Genomic DNA, 17,038 nt, shown 5'->3' with positions numbered 1-17,038 from the left:
TGATTTTGGCAAAACCTTTTCCCTCCACATACTCCTTATATTGAAACCATAATTTCTTCTTCTTCTTCTCCTCCTCTTTCTCTTCCCTTTTCAGAGGTGAGGTCCAATGGTTCCAAACTTCTGCCATGCCGAGACCACAATACTGTTCCGCTTGTGGGGGGTTGGGGGATGGGGGTTAGATATTCCCATAGATCAGATAGGTGTATGAGTAGTTAGCCCATCTCGACGTAATGAGTGGGGACACATCAGCTTAAGGATGTCATGTTTGTATGTGCACCATACAGGGGGTGGTGCATGGTAATAATTAGGGAGTACGGTTGAGGAAATTTTGTGTATAAACCCCGATATAAACCTCTATTGGGGGCACCAGGAGACTTTTCAAGAGGAAGAGCAGGGCGGAGCTGTGAACGCCTCCAGGGGCGGAATGACAGATGCCTCCCAAAGGGTGAAGCGTGGCCCGGGGAGAAGGAGGAGGAGCCTAATCGGGGTGGTTGGGCGCTTGTGAGGGAGTTTAAAAAGAGTAGGAGAGGTGTGTCGAGTTTGGAGGAGAAAGAGCCTGAGGAAAACTCGGCGTGTGAGAAGATCGTAGTTTTGAGAAGGCCGTCCTGCCTGCCTGGCCCCATTCTTCGATCTGCCCACGTGCCTTTGTCTCCTCATCGTCCTACCCATCACCTCATCGTCATCATCATCCCTCATCTGCTCGTGGCTGCTCCACAACCATCCTCCACCTCTACTACCACCAGAGCTGAGTTCCCCGGTTTTTGCCCTTTCCTGTCTGAGATCGAGTCCAGAGTGAGGTGCCTTAGTTGTTTAGATTTTGTTTTTTCACATTATGTATAATTAATTATTTATCTATTGCATTCCCTTCCTCCCATCCCAAGTCACCGTCATCTCCTCACGATCACCATCCACTGGTTATTTTTGTTTAAGTTCAGGAATAAACCCATTTGTTTTAAAAGAGCTTAGGTTCTCGTGTCTCTCAGTTCTTGCGCGTACAAATCCACCATTAATTTGGAACATCTCCACAGGAGTTCAGCCGTTCGGAACATCGCGGGATTTTAACCTCCCACCGCAAACGAGCTCGACATCAGTTGTGCCGTTGACACTACAATACTCCTCCACTTCCATCTTTCCTCAGCCAACTCTCTCCACTCTCCAACCACCTCCACCTTATTGATATCCCAACTCACACAAACAACAGCATAATTTTCACTTTTATTAAAAGCTGAAAATTTACAACAGCAAGGCTAATGAGCAAAAAGGAAATGACAGTTGAATACATCATATTGTTTCCCTATCAAGTGCACGGACCTATTAGCTGAAAAAACAAAAACAAAGAAGAAAACATCTTATACATCCACGTTGGCTTTGGTTTAACTCTTGAAATTGCATTTCTCTATCAGTGAAGCATTACTTTAGCAGCTTACCGACTTGTTATATCGATGATACCTCAAGTGAGGAAACAATTACATAATATGACACACCTGGCCAAAAACTGCAAATAAGTATTTGTGATGTTTTAACAATAAGAATATTTCCACAGCAACCCAGTGTTAACGAGGAAGGTCCTTCATCATTCCGGAACCTTGTTAGACCTGCCACCTTAAAGTTTCAGGCTACGTAGTCCTTTCATCTTGGTTAGGCCTTATTCCAGTAGATTAAATGATGTTACATTCATAATAACAGTAGGAACATTTAAAAGTTGCATTCTGTACAGAAACCCAGGTTTGTGACTGACGTGTAGGATTTATTGCATTTTACCTTGAATATCCGTTATATGCCTGATTGAAAAAAATATGTAAAAATATCCTGCAAAGAAATATGATTCCAAATGTTAATAAATTCCCTTCTGTTATTGCTTTTAACAAGAACAACAAACAAATATTTATCTTATTTAATACTGCTGCTGCTCTTCATGGGATAAGTAAAGGAAGAGAACCATTTGATTAGAATGACTGATGATGCGTTCACAAATGAATGTCCCTCTTCTTTTTTCCACTGCGGTAGTTCCTTTTGCTCTTACTATTCACACACAAAAGATGTATTTTGGAGATAACCTAAAGGATAAAATTCACGGCAGTTTTTCAAACTGTATCTTCTCAATCATTTCCATATTTCGGCACATCTTCATGGTCTTGGTTTTTGTTTTGTTTTTCTTAAATTCTCATTGTTTTTTTTTTGCATTGAATATAGTGTATATATATATATATATATCGTACTGACTTTATGAAATTGTCGATGGGGGAACATTTTAATTTAATACATTGGGTCCATGTTTTAAGTTTAGGAAAACCAGTCTCGTACGGTATCTGCATAATGTGGCCATTTATAACAGGTGGCCAGTTTTACTTTTGCTTGTGCCTTTCAAAATTTTATGGTGATGTGACAATTTCCATTAGCGGTTTGCGATATAATCTAATCTTGCATATGACAAAGTACAGCTCACAGATCTAATTCTACGTTGGACAGCCAAGTCACAGCACTGTCTGTTGATAGGTGGATTGCCCCAAGTCCGCCTTCAAATTTCCGGCGGTAGCACTTTCACATGTGAAGAATAGTCTGATCTGGGTGATCACAGTTACGGTTAGGACGTGGTGTGATATCCTTGCATGGAGAGTCCGGATCCTGGTGAACGCAGATCACTGTTTAAGGGGGAGGTCGAAACTTGAAGGTTCTTCTGTCAGATAGCGGTTTTCCATAATTTGGAATGACGGACACAATGCGACTTCTTTTTAATACCTTAGCACCTGCAGTTCATTGCCATTTCTTCAGCAGTTTGAGACCTGTCAGCGCAAAGTTTATCATGGCCAGTGTCCAAATGATACAAAAATAAATATTGAAGCAAAGCTGATAACTTTTGCTCTTACTTTGAGAGAGAGAGAGAGAAAAAAACAAAAAACCTCAAAAAAAACTTAGGCATCGTTTCAATAAATGATATAAAACATAAAAAATAACTTTAAAACACCTCTATAATATGTTTATCTACAATGTGCATCGGCAATTTACCAAAAACCAGAAGAAAAAGAAGAAAATTAATAAATCTAATGATTACAAACTTCCCGAAGCCCCCAAAGAAATGTATCGCAATTGAGATTTTTTTTTCTTTCACGACAAAGAGAATTTTTATTCCTAAGTTCATGCGTGCGTAAAATGAGTCTAAGGAGGAAAACGAAATCACGTGGGCAGGATAAAACAGGAAACAAAGAAGAGCGATCAGTAACGTTCAGATATCAAGGCAAAACGTAGCGAGGCAACATAATACGTGGGTTTTCCTTTTTTTGTTGTTTTCATTCACCTTCTTGTGCATGACTTAAATAAGAAGTGCAAGTGTATGATTAAAATAATGTATGATTCGGGTCCAGGGGTTGTTTAGAATTGCATAAGACATGTGTGCTTCTCTCATGGATTTGCACATTCGTAGCAAACATGTGACAGCCTGCGCACGATTCCTTTACAAAATGGCTTCTTACATGAAGTCTCTCTTGCATACTTCACCCACTGCTATAAAACCAACTCTCGTATTTTTTAATTCCAATTCTTAATTTCCGTTGATTTATTTTCTCCCTGAAAAAAAGCAAATACATTTAAAAGGCCATTAGTGCTCGAGTCCAAGGTAAGGTCATCTTTTGTGTCATTTGTGTTTATGGTAAGACAATCAAGCAGCTCACACTATGTGTTAAGTTCACAAATATTGTATTTCAGACATCAGTAAGCAATTCCTTTCTGACAATGTTTCCAAAATGTTTCATATTTTGTTCATGGAAGATATGGACCAGGTCACTTGACAGATAACCACTTAAAACAACACACACACACACACACGCACACGCACACGCACACGCACACGCACGCACACGCACGCACACCTCGAACCTTGAAGAGGCCATTATAAGGATAATTCCTTTCCACTATAAAGTAACAGATTGAGCTCATTGGTATTCTTATTTTATCTTCAGAGAGTTGTTGGCATTCTTGTCTTCTTCTCTGACATGTATCACATGTGAAATCGGCATCAACCCAAATAGGAGCTTCTTTAAGATTGGTTGTCTTCCACATGGATAAGATGACCCAGTAGGCAAAGTCTTCCAGCTGCAATAATGTATTCAAGTAACTCGTCCATCTGGAAACTATCTCCCCACTTGTACACTACTATAATCCTGTCCATGATTGAGCCTTAACTGATATATAATATGCTTTGGAGGCACCTGTTGTGAACGGCCTCAATCTTCCTGGAGATATCAATGTCTCAACCCCACCCCTGAATACAGAAATGTGTGGGGTTCCAACAAACATTCTCAAGGCATAGGCAATCCTGTTTTCCACATCCTATGTGATTCAATAATTGCCATGAGGTATCTGAAGTCGGTCACTGCCTTGATAACACCCCACTGATATATATTGGTTGTATGTTCTCTTCATCCTCACATCGTATCACCCCTACTACCAGCACCTTCGTTTTTGGCATGCTTCTCATTAACCCTCACTCTGATGTTCTCATTCTCATCTCATCACATTAAACCTCAATCTGCTCTCATTATACTTTCTATCATGGTTCCCTCTGAAACTGCATTATCAGCAATCAACAATTTGGCCACTGTCAGTGTTGCAGGCCTTATAGTCTTCTTTTCTCACTCATCTCGGACAACATCAATGCAGCCAGCACATCTTCCCAGAAGGGCTGGCAGCCTTTCCTCCAGCTCCAAATCAACAGGTTGAAATAAAGGTTAAAGGATTTTAGTTTTGGGGTGATAAGACAACCTGTACGTGACTTCAAATCCTTTTGATGTGTTTCTATCAACCGTGACTTCTGCCTTCATTCCATCATGCAGGGATTGGATAAGTTTCACCGTGACAAGAAGCATACCATACCTCTTTAGCACCAGCCTGACAGCCTCATACAGATAGACACAAACAGACATAAGCACACATAGATGTTATGAAATTCCTGGCATTCTTTCCACTCACTTAAGCAATTAGCTAATAACATCACATTGGATATGTGGGACTATTGAAAGAAACCTATATCAATGCAATGCATAGAAGCAGAATTACAGCTTCCATTGGCAAAAAAAAATCCAAATGGCACAAAATTTCAAAAGTGTTCATATTTGACAGTGCTAATGGCACAGTTGTAACAAAAAGCTTCAGTGAATCTGAAAATCCCATTAACTGGGGTATTTAAGGCTTCCAACTGCATGCCCTGGAAAGCATTTTGTGAACTCAATTGATGCTTTCATTCGAGATGCCGCATTCCAGAAAGAGAAAGGTTAGTAAACGAGAGACCTCACAGAACACGTTAGCCCGTGCAGCGCTGAAGTATATACTTCAATTTGAATAATATAATGATTTTGAAGATCGTTAAAAGAAATTCCAGAAATTTAGCTCTGTTGAAGCAGTCTTATACACCACCTTATTTAATATGTCCAAGTACTGGTAAACTGGAAGTTTTGAAAGTGCAAAGAAGGTGATTTGTGTTCTCCAGTCTTCAAGTATATCATTCAATTTCAATAAAATAATCATTGTAAAAGGGTATAAAAAATTAATTCCGGAATTTACCACCATTTTATCGCCATTGACGCAGTGTCTAACCATAACCCTATCTAACATTACATTTGTTATTCATGCCTGTTGTTTTTGTCCTTTATAATTTCCTTAAAAACAATAAGTTTCCTGGTTGGAATGATTTTCAAAAATTAGACTGTTTGGCAGAACAGTTTAAACTGGAACGGCACTTGGTTGAGCGCGTACAGTACCTCCACCAGGCTGAACAGTTTATGTTTTGTATCCCACTGATAGGCTGGATCTGGATTCAGAGGTGAACCAAAATCAAATTGGCTTGTTCTTGTCATCTAACCAACTCATCCACCTAGTTTTGTCCGAATCCGTCCATAACTTTTTGAGATATCGTGCCATATATAGTTTTTGGCCCTATCTCTATTTGGTGAAGAATCGCTTTGAAAACTCGGATCTGGATCCCGATCTTTACCCAAATCGAATCGATTCATCCTTGTCACACATCCAACCTATTCACCAAGTTTCATCTGAATCCGTTCACAACTTTTTGAGATATCTTGTTAAGAGAGACAAGGGGTGAAAACATAATCTCCGTTCCACCGGTGATGGAGGCAATAAAGACAAAAATTGAATAGATTTGAGAAACAAGTTGTTTTCCTGTTCCAGTGTTTTCTTGTTCACTGTAGCTATGAGTATTAACACCATTTCGATGAGATGTGAATCCGGTTGTCCTGTCGACTAGCATTAGCTTGTGAAAGTTAAACAGCATGTGAGGTCTTTTGAAAAGTGAAGGCCATTGTTCTGCCAGTTTCCGAATTCTTGTTTCCTGATAACGAACATTATCGGTTGGTTCCTGGCTATCACAGTTTCTGAGTTCTATCAGAATTTGGCATAATTTCCATTTCCAGTTCCATGACTGGTACCACATGGTCACATACTGGGATACTATGGTCAAGTAAAGAGATGTTAAGCTGTTGGAGAGATTGCCTTTTCACTGGAGTACCAGTGTTCCGATGCCAATAATCCCAAAATCGTATTTACCTGGCTTTGGGTGTGCGGAGTGTTTTAATCTTTTTCATCTGCCTTACAGACCGGTCAGTCCACTATCTCAATGGCTCTGGACTTTAACACTTATTGGAACTCGTCATTGACGATTTTAAGTATCTTCTTCCTGCATGATGTGTATGATCAAAGCTTGTTGTTCAAAAATATTTCATTTTGCTGCAATGAATACCCAAATCTGACATCCAACCTTTCCAACACAAATATTCATCTACCACTTGGGTAAGGTGACGGAAAGTGTCGACCGAAGTCAGAGGAGACACAAAGCTTCCTCTTTCAATGACTTCTACCACTTGGGTTGGGGAGGGGGTGCACCATTGCTATCCCAAGATCAAATGGTGTTGATCTCTTTCCAAAATTAAGCTGTACTTGTTTTGCTGACCTAGAAAGGATGATGGGCTGAGTCGACCCATGTGGTGTTATTTTTGGTATGGGTGTAGCTTTAACACAGGACTCTAAGATCCTAAGCCAACTGCCTTAACCGTTAAATCACCACCAGGCTTATCTCTTACTTAATTATGTGTCATTAATGAATTTGGATAAACTGTACGATAAAATATTTCCTTCTCGAAAATGTCTAGTATAATATTCGATGGCAGTGGGTAACCTCTGCTTGCCTGAGCATTCTTTATTTCATCCCCAACAGGCCGTACTTGGTCTGTTGCATTTCCAACTCGAATATATCCAAATGGATGTCAATGTTCGTGAGACCTGGTCATGTCAAACTCCCCCCCCCCCCAAATCCTCCCTTGAACTCTTGTTGGCTCTTCTGCTAATGTCACATTGAAAGTGTCTGTCTCATTTGTGGTCTTCAGAAGCGATCATGATACCACCGTTTCTGACAGTTTAGCAAGGCAGATTGGACTGGCTTTCAGTCTGCCAAATATAAACTGATCCATTATTTAATTTGCTCTGATCACCAACACTTCCAGAAACTCAACAAGGTAGGAGCCTACTATCCATTATGGTAGATGTTAAGCTCAGCTGTTGCACTGGTGATCATGTAGAAGGATCCCAGGTACGATTCACAAAAGTAGGGCTTTGCACCGGTTAAGTTAAATAGGTGAATTACCAGATTAATTTTTAAAAGCAACAGGCCGAATGCACTTCCCACATGAATTATCGAGCCACGTTTATTTGCATAAAGCATTTTTATACATTACAAATAGCAGTTCTGAGCACTGACGAGTGGTGTGTGCCAGTGATTACTTTTCTCCAGCCGATCGTTGTATCATGAATCGCTCTTCCTTGCTTCCTATTATTATGATTCCCAGAGGGGAGACATTAGGTGTTGTCTTGGTGTTTGGTGTCTAATAATTTTTTTCTTTTTAATTTTTAATTCTATTGTTCCATTATTTAATTTTTTTAACTTGTTTAATTATTTTGTTTTTGAATTTTAAATTTTTTTCCCAAATTTTCAATTTAATATTCAATTATTTAAATTTTTATTACAGGGTGAGTCAAAAGTCTGCAAACATAGGAAAGTTTATTTTTTTCCTATCCTTCCTATGTTTCTGGACGTTAGACTCATCCTGTATTTATGTTATCAATTTTAAAAAATTTTCAATTTTCAAATATTTTTTTTTAATTTTCAATTTCCAATTATTTAATTTACCCATTATTTAATTGTTTTTTTAATGATTATTATGGTTCCTGGAGAGAGGCATTAAGTGTGTTTAGTCTTGGAGTCCGTGGTGTCCCGCTTTTGGGGGGAGGGGTGGGGAAAAAACGTTTGTTTTCGTTATGAGGCAGAATTTCAAGTGCTACCAATTGGCTAACATTACGACATGGCTATACTAGGAAACATCAGCACTCTCCTATCACAGCCCTCTAGTTGTCAGTTTTTTTAATCCAATCTAATTATTTTCCTATTCTACTGCAATCATTTCCCAGGCAAAGGTAGCATTCCTTTCCTGTAGTAATTCTCTGCAGAATACTGTAATAGGACCTGTTACCAACTATAATATATGAGAGTACTACACTCATACTATAGTTCTAACTCAGAGCATTTTTGCCTGGGTTACTTTGAGTTATTGTGTAGTTTGAGTGAGAAAATGTTGCAGTTTCATTTGTCATGAATAAGAATGCAACCAACTCACCTTCCACTGCAAAGTCACTGCCACAGGTAAATTCTTCACACTCGCGGGGTGTCATTCAGAGGAACCCTCTCCTCTCCGGGCAGGCGGGTATGGCCTGAATTGACTCCCTGAGAAGTTGGAGTCTTTGAGGGCTCATCACTGAAAAAAAAATTAAGCAAGTAAGGAAGTCCACTCTCGAATCTTTCATCTCAAATAGGATACACTCAGTGCAATTCATCTTCCTTAAATGGTCATGACATGTGCCCGAGTAATAACTGTTTGCCTCAGCAACATACACACCTTTACTTTCCTTGTATTTTACATTCCAAGCTCTTGGAAACTTCACTTATTTTCATAATTTTATCTACTTTTTCAAAATCTCTGCAAAAGAATAACCCTATGTCATTGATAAATTTGTTTCACTCATTCTCCACAAGAACAACACATATACATTCTTGAAAATTAAATAAGGGATAAAGAAAGAAAAGCAAAAAGATTAAAGTTACAATGCGTGTCTTGAAAAAGAACACGCATTGGTATAATAAAAATAACATTCTGACAACTTCGTCTCTGTCTCTGTCTCCTTGGAGAAGCTGCAGAAGAGATATGGTTCAGCAGTTACTGGTGTTAGTTCACATTCATACGCACTTGATGTTTTAAATCGGTTGCATTTTACAAGTACCTGTAAATGTGCACACCATGAGACCATAAACTTACCGATCACTATCACAAATTCGCTTCTTTTTCCAGAGCCAATAAGTCAGGCCGATAAGGAACAAGAGGATGATGATAGCAACGATGCAAATGACGATTATAATTCCAACTGAACTCTCTTCTGTGGATGGAACTGCAAAGAAAGTGTTGGTGTATCTGATACATGAAAATGGTACATTATGTAACATTATGTAACCTGTAAAAGTCTTCACCCCTGACCAATAATGCCACATTGAGATGAATTACAAATTATGTAGAAACAATTTTTCCAAATTAACTTTTTTATTCATCACTGAAGAGATCAAAGTAAACACTGTTATAGTTGAAGGAGGTTACATGTCAGGAATACTTACAAAAAACATGTACAAATCAAAATTCACTGGTTGTAAAATTATTCAGCCCCTTCGGTCAGTACCGACTCTCACGAGCCTTTGTGGTTAGATCTCCACCAGCTTTACACAGTGATATGGTGAAATCTTCTTCACGTGAAAATTCTTTCGGTTTTGCCATGTTTGATGGGGATCATCGATGGACTACAATCTTCAAGTCCCACCATAAATGTTCAATTGGGTTCAAGTCAAGACTTTGACTGGGCCACTCAAGAACGTTTATTTTATTCTTTTTCAGACACTCCAGTTTGGCTTTGGCTTCAGCTTTTGGTTCGAATCATTGTCCGGCTGAAATGTGAATCTCATATCCAGTTTCAGATTCATGGCTGGCTCAAACAGGTTTTCAGCAAGGATTCTCCTGTATTTTGCACTGTCCATTATCCCTTCAATCCTGACAAGCTTTCCAGTCCCTGCTGATAAAAACCAGCCCCATAAACATAATGCTGCCACCACCATACTTGACAGGGATGGTGTTGACTAGGTGATGTGCAGTGTTGAATTTAGACCAAAAAGTTCAATGTTTGTCTCATCTGACCACAAAACGATTATCCACATGCCTGCAGTATCATTAAGATGTGTTTTCACAAACTCCATACGAGGTTTTAGATGCATCTTTTTCAGTAATGGCTTCTTTGTTGCCACCTGTCCATAGAGACCTGCTTTGTGAAGGGAACAGGATATTGTTGATTGATGAACACTGGCCCCCATCTGAGACAGAGAGCCTTGCAGATCTTTCAAAGTCATTGTTGGATTTACAGTGACATCCCGAACCAGTTTCCTGCTTGCCCGACTGCTGAGTTTTTAATGGGCGACCTGATCTGGGTAGAGTCTGGGTGGTATGATACGCCTTCCACTTCTTAATGATGGATTTCACCGTACTCAAAGGGATAATGAGTGACTGGAATCTTCTTATAATCCTCTCCTGAACAGTGCTTTACCACTTTATGTCTGACTTCTTTGGAAAGCTCCTTGGTCGTCATGTTTGTTGTTGACCAAGTGAGTTTCACCGTAAAACTCCTTAGATAAGTGGGGAGGTTATTTTTAAGTTAAACCACTGATTACATACAGGTGAAACCTGCTACACTTATTTTGGAACCTTTTAAACAAATATTTTGCTCCTGAAGTGATTTCGGGTTAATTCGGGAAAATATTTGAATACTTAAGCAACTGAGAAGCATCTGGTTTTCTCTGTTAATCTAACTTATTCACATTTTATCTGCATTTTTTAGCTTTATCAATTTAGAGTAGTTTGTAAGGACTCTGTATATTAAGTTTGATTTGAAAGCATCATGAAATAAGCTCAGGTGGCATCAAAATGTGAAAAAAAATTTGGAGGGGGTTGAATACTTTTGCAGGCCACTGTAGATAACCGTATCACCTCCGAAATAGGATGGCGTCTGAAGGGCTACTCAGGTCTTTTACAGATTGAGATGAAATAGTCACAGTAAATGAATGCACAGCCACAGACTGATTTCACCTTCATTATGAGCTCATTTGGATGGCATACTGCACATTTGTTTACTTGTGGCCAAGCTAAGTTCCATGAAATAAAAATTAACCCCCTAACTTGATGAGGCAGCAAGGTGCAGATCAATTCCCATAATAGCAAATGCTGCACGATCTGTTAGCAACAAGCGGCGTCTCCCACACACACGCATTGTCTCTGCCCTGTTGAGCACCAATTAGGAGGTGGAGGTGCAGTCAGGCAAGATAAATTAGAGATAATAATTTGGACATTTGGGACCATTCAAAAATTACGTAACGTATTTTTTTTGCCCAAATATGACACCGCCACCCCCATAACGCTCCGTAACGCTTCAACAGACACCCCCTAAAATATTATGTAACAGCCAGTGAAGCTACAACCCCACCCCTTATTTCATACCTCAATTCCGGGATGTTATTTATCTCGTTTTTTCAGTTATTACAAACTATATTTGAAAAAGTAAAGGCGGTACAGTGTACCGTCAAATAAGACCAGGCAGCAGTCGGAATCCCTGTCAAGACCTCATCAGGCTAATCGCTTGGAGTGATGTAATCATTTCTCAATATGTTAAATTGCTTTAATTTGCAACTGAGATTAAGTTTCTGTGGAAAAAGCAACGATGGAATTTAAATAAAGCTATTTGGTTTTATCATTAATATATTAAATACTTGCATCTTTAAATAACGGGTACCTGGAACAAAGTTGTCATTGAATGATATAGCGTTATGTAATACACCCCCCCCCCCCCCCATGCATCACGTAATTTTTGAATGTCCTCTTATTATACTACTTGTAAGTTGTGCGTGTTACTTGTATTTCAATTAGTGATTGTAACTTTGTTCAAGCCTGAGCCAATATTCAAATTTCAGGTGGTTTTGACTTAATGCTGTAACCATAATTGCAAGAGTACATTGATACATTGAAAGGCCTGAACTCCATCCAAATTACGAGTCAACTGCTCCTGTAAAAACGTTGGTTGTTCTTTATCAATTCAAAATTAGTCATGGGCATGTGGTTTTCGTTACTCTGTGGCTTATTTTGTGTGGCGTTATAAAATTACAGGTGGAGCTGTATTTGGTACCTGGTCCGTCTGTAGAAGCTTCTTCTCCCATTCTTGTCTTTGCTAAGAAAGCAGAGCACAGTACAAGATAACATCACAAATAATGTCTCAAGTTCCATGTAAAGAAAAAAAATACCTTCTTTCAAGTCCCTTTTGTTACAAACATTGACAAGTTTGGGATTCCATCCGATACACATGATGGGCGGTCACAAAATTAAACGAACAGGGTTATAGCTGAAAGGAAAATGCCAAAACAAAGGGTTGATCAACAAAACGTGGAATCAACAAAACGTTGATCGAAGTGTATTAACCGCCATGGGAAGCCAGGAGGACATGGTGTTTTGGACTTCAACCTTTTGCCAAATCTGAGCCATTCATTGAGATTAACATTTGAAAATGACACAAGATAAAAGTTGTGGAAGTTAACCCATGCACAAGTTTATCATCTTGATAACAAAAGAAAACAAACAAACGGAGTAAAAACTGAGTACTCCCTTCGGCGTCGGGCGATGGAATTGAGAAGGAGGGGTGTACAAAAACTAGAAGTGCACACGGTAGAGCACAGAATACCTCTGCCAGGCTGATTAGTTTAAGTTTTATATCCCACTGATAGGCCAAATCTAGATTCGGACCTGAATTAAAATTTAATCGACTTGTTCTTATCACCTAACCAACTCATCCACCAAATTTTGTCTGAATCCGTCCACAACTTTTTGAGATATTTTGTTCACAAACAGACAGACAGGGGTGCAAACATAACCTCCATCCACCTTTAGTGGCAGAGATAATGAAGTTGAAAACAAAAGAAAGAAACAATAGTTATTCCCAAACCCAAGCCTTTACAGTTTACATGTATTATTTAAAGTGAATGGCTTGGTGGTAGAACATGGTGCTAGCCTTGTTGTTTTGCCCTCACTTGTTTGGTTTCAATTTGCACCTGCCCCCGAGCAGTTAGTTCTTCATCATGGAAACATTCCATCCTTGTCATGAGCACCCTTACACACTTTCAAGAGTATGAGCCTCCGCTACCATTGTTTAAATTACTGCAGCATAAACTGCATCCAGTATTTTTAACAGAATACCCTATGAAATGTATATACAGTATTTTAATCTATATTGCATTTTACCGCAAAAGTATAATGCAGATTGTTGAACAACAATGGAACCAGATTTGTTCATTGAAATTCTCCTCATTGATAACTGTTAACAATCCATTGCCATTAAAAGAAGATGAAGACCTTGTACCTTTGTCCGAAACCTACGAAGATTCTTGTGGGCAACTAAGTTAAATACAGAGTTTGGTTATACTACCTAAGGCTTGCAGGATGGTCTCGAGGTACGCATACTCGCCTCTTAGCTGTCTAGCCTGGGTTTGAATCTGAACACAGCTACAAACTGCCATCCTGGTGTTTCTCAGGCAGGGGGATTCATAAATGTGTCTGCCGTCCCAAGGATGGACGTTAAACCGGGCGACCCGTCTGCCAGCATTAGTTGACGGTAGTTAAAGATCCCATGGTGCCTTCACGAAGAGCAGCCGAGCAATTCCCAGCACGATGAACAAATTCCAAATTCCTGCCTTAACCAGCAGGGGACAGAGCATCAGCGGCACGGCCAGGCCTTCAGCCAATGATGCAACTAGCCAGCAGTCTTGTGATGCATATAAATGAAGAAGACAATACTTTAAGCACATGCAAAGTCAAGATATTAACAAGCATGTTCCCTCAATTGAATAAACACATTTACTTGGATTGTTATTAATCACAAGTTTCATAAGCCTTGAGAAAATATCCCAATTTGTTTTACTGTTTGACTGCAATCCATCAGTTCGGGTCTTTTGGGAATACAAATTCATGCCAAGCCATACGTTAATTTGTACATAATGTACATTGTGCATTCATGTCCGCAACCATGTTACAAAATAAACAATAAAAAGAGCAATCAGAGATTGCAGACCCTCACCAGGACTCCTTTCGAGTGGTGTATTTTTTATAGGTTTGAGGATAAATCCAATATGGCTGCCAAACCATGTGTCCAATCAAGCTGAAATTTAAAACATGTATTCCCCATCTCGACTATATCATATCATATCATAAATGTGAAGTTTCACATCGATTGATTAAGCAGTTACAGACAAAAATATTATTTAATATTTTTCTTCAATCCAATATGGCTGTCAAACCATGTGACCTATCAATTATTCCTTAACACACTTGTACAGCCATGGCTTGGGGAACACTGGTGTGAAGTTTCAACTCCATTTGTCCAGCCGTTCTGACGGACAAACAAACAGAGAAACAAACAAACAAGCAAACGGACCCAAATGCAATAACCTCTCCTTTGGCGAGGGTAACTAGTACTCAATGATTCCAACAATGATAGCCGACATGTAATGGCTGGATGACTCCTCCGTAGTCCTATATACTGCCGAACCTACCGGAGCTATCCTGGCTTGACTGCCCAAACTTGTTTGAAGCAGTGCAGGTCACATGAGCTGGAGCGTCCTTCTGGGGCAATGCAAGCGAACTGACAACCTCAAAGTCTGATTTCTTTTCCTCTTTCTGATTAAAAAAAAAACAAAAGAAAAAAATGAAATACAAGTTAGTGTTTTTGTATTAACTCTTTCAAATCATTAAAATTGTACCTTTTGAAAGGTTGCTAGTTTTTAGTTCAGAAGATAAAGTCTCACCCATGTCTTATAAAAGTACCAGTCTTGTATTATTTACAACAAGAAAGAAAACACCGACGTTAAGACTGAAGATTAAGTAATCAAAAATGAAAAAAAGACACCTTGTGGAAGCTAAGAGACAAACATTATACGGCAGTCGAAGCGGCCTCATTTCAATATGGTTAAAGCAAGATATTCCACAAAACTTGACCTATTTCTTTGTAAGTATAGCCACTTGATGGGAACTTGGCCAATGGAAAAGCTTTTTATTATCGACACTACTTGCACTACTACTTCTTTAAAGGCTCCATTGATGAAAAACTCATTTCACTTATGAAGGCTCGTGTGCATCTGCATCAGTGGTCAGGTGAAACAATGAATGAAATCAACAGGCTGTTGGATTGAGCCTTGTGGTATGGTAACTGCCATGGGTAGCAAGAAGTTGATGTTTCATAGCAAAAAGGGTTAAGGATGAAAAAAGGGTTTTTGCTGCGATGAAAGACTCATGGCCGAAATGTTACTTTCTATTCGATTCCCACAGCGGTTTCTGTCCCGCAATCAGCGACCTGTTGATTTCACCCTTTGTTATCCCGTCCCCTGCATAGCGGGAGGTGAGGTTTTGCGTGCGTGTGTGTGTGTGTGTGTGTGTGTGTGTGTGTGTGTGTGTGTGTGTGTGTGTGTGTGTGTGTGTGTGTGTGTGTGTGTGTGTGTGTGTGTGTGTTTGTGTGTGTGTGTGTGTGTGTGTGTGTGTGTGTGTGTGTGTGTGTGTGGCGCCAGCCCATACATTTTTCACCATTTGAGCTGTTGTCATCAAATGGGCTTTCCATTTTGAGATGCTTTCTAGTTTTTTCGTTTTGGCCAAGTCATGTATTGTCTGTGGCTTCCTATTATTATTATCATCTTCAAAATCATTAAGTTGTTTCGTCATTCTTTCGTACCATGTGGTGTCACGCCTGGTGCTCATTGGAATTAAAATCTGCAAATTATATATGCAAATTTCCATTGATGTAACAAAGGGTAAGTAATAACTGTTTTGCTTTCTGAGCTCAGAGAGCTGTGCTGGCCGCTTGTCAATCAGCGCTCGGGAACATGACAAAATGTTGTAAATCCATAAGCAAATGGATTGTAATTTACCATCCAGATATTGCACTATTTGAGTGATATTTGACTCCAATTCATATTCAAATTCATTCTGGAGTGGAATGAAACTCCCTCAATGAACATTTTGCAGGAAAGACTAATTGAGCATAAACAAATATTGTATAATGCATATCATTTTAACAATTGAAAATCAGTTCATATTATTGAACATCGGTTCATATTATTGAGCGTTCATATTTTTCAACATCGGTTCATATTATTGAACATCGGTTCATATTATTGAGCGTTCATATTTTTCAACATCGGTTCATATTATTGAACATCGGTTCATATTATTGAAAATCGGTTCTTATTATTGAACATCGGTTCATATTATTCAACATCGGTTCATATTTTTCAACATCGGTTCATGTTATTGAAAATCGGTTCTTATTATTGAACATCGGTTCATATTATTCAACATCGGTTCATATTTTTCAACATCGGTTCATGTTATTGAACATCGGTTCATGTTATTGAAAATCGGTTCATATTATTGAACATCGGTTCATATTATTGAACATCAGTTCATGTTATTGAACATCGGTTCATATTGTTGCGAATTCACGCCCGCCGGCGTGCGAACGGCCGCGCCACTCGAATCGCGACCGCGTCGCCCACCTGACGGACAATTCAGTCGTGACCCTCTCGGAACAACGCCGGGAGCTAGTCACGGGTGGGGGTTTAACCCCACCACGACCGTGCCAATTGCCCACCCGCGCAGGATAGGGTTGCTCGCCAAATTCGATTTACCTAGGTACCTGCGCGGATGGTCGACCGGGCGATCGTACCACGCCACAGGCCGACTCCGGACATGAACCGCTTAAGCGGTCCGTTCCGTGCTACAGTGATAACCGAGTGGTGTTATCATCGGCCTCGATGGTTCCGATTAATTACCGGGCGTATTAAGCCCACTACGAACCCTTTACG

General features: G+C 39.5%; 2 protein-coding genes across 2 annotated transcripts in view; one reads left to right on the top strand and one right to left on the bottom strand.

The window, feature by feature from the left end:
* LOC147029516 (protein FAM200A-like) overlaps positions 1-1,474 on the top strand; it is a 10,844-nt gene extending 9,370 nt beyond the window's left edge. The window contains exon 3 of the mRNA XM_085872132.1: positions 1,404-1,474. Coding sequence (XP_085728258.1) covers positions 1,404-1,474 — 71 coding nt within the window. The remainder of the gene's footprint in view (positions 1-1,403) is intronic.
* Positions 1,204-17,038, bottom strand: part of LOC147029515 (cell surface glycoprotein MUC18-like) — a 136,560-nt gene continuing 120,725 nt past the window's right edge. The window contains exons 12-16 of the mRNA XM_085872592.1: positions 14,738-14,861; positions 12,325-12,366; positions 9,372-9,501; positions 8,676-8,813; positions 1,204-3,564 (exon numbers count right to left, since the gene is read on the bottom strand). Coding sequence (XP_085728718.1) covers positions 8,711-8,813; positions 9,372-9,501; positions 12,325-12,366; positions 14,738-14,861 — 399 coding nt within the window. The 3' untranslated portion in view covers positions 1,204-3,564; positions 8,676-8,710. The remainder of the gene's footprint in view (positions 3,565-8,675; positions 8,814-9,371; positions 9,502-12,324; positions 12,367-14,737; positions 14,862-17,038) is intronic.

Source organism: Eptatretus burgeri, chromosome 3 (assembly GCF_056783735.1).
Source record: "Eptatretus burgeri isolate ZD-2024b chromosome 3, Ebu_testis_v1, whole genome shotgun sequence".
NCBI lineage: Eukaryota > Metazoa > Chordata > Myxini > Myxiniformes > Myxinidae > Eptatretus > Eptatretus burgeri.
Note: the sequence above shows the minus strand (reverse complement) of the source record. Positions and strands in the feature narration are given on the sequence as shown.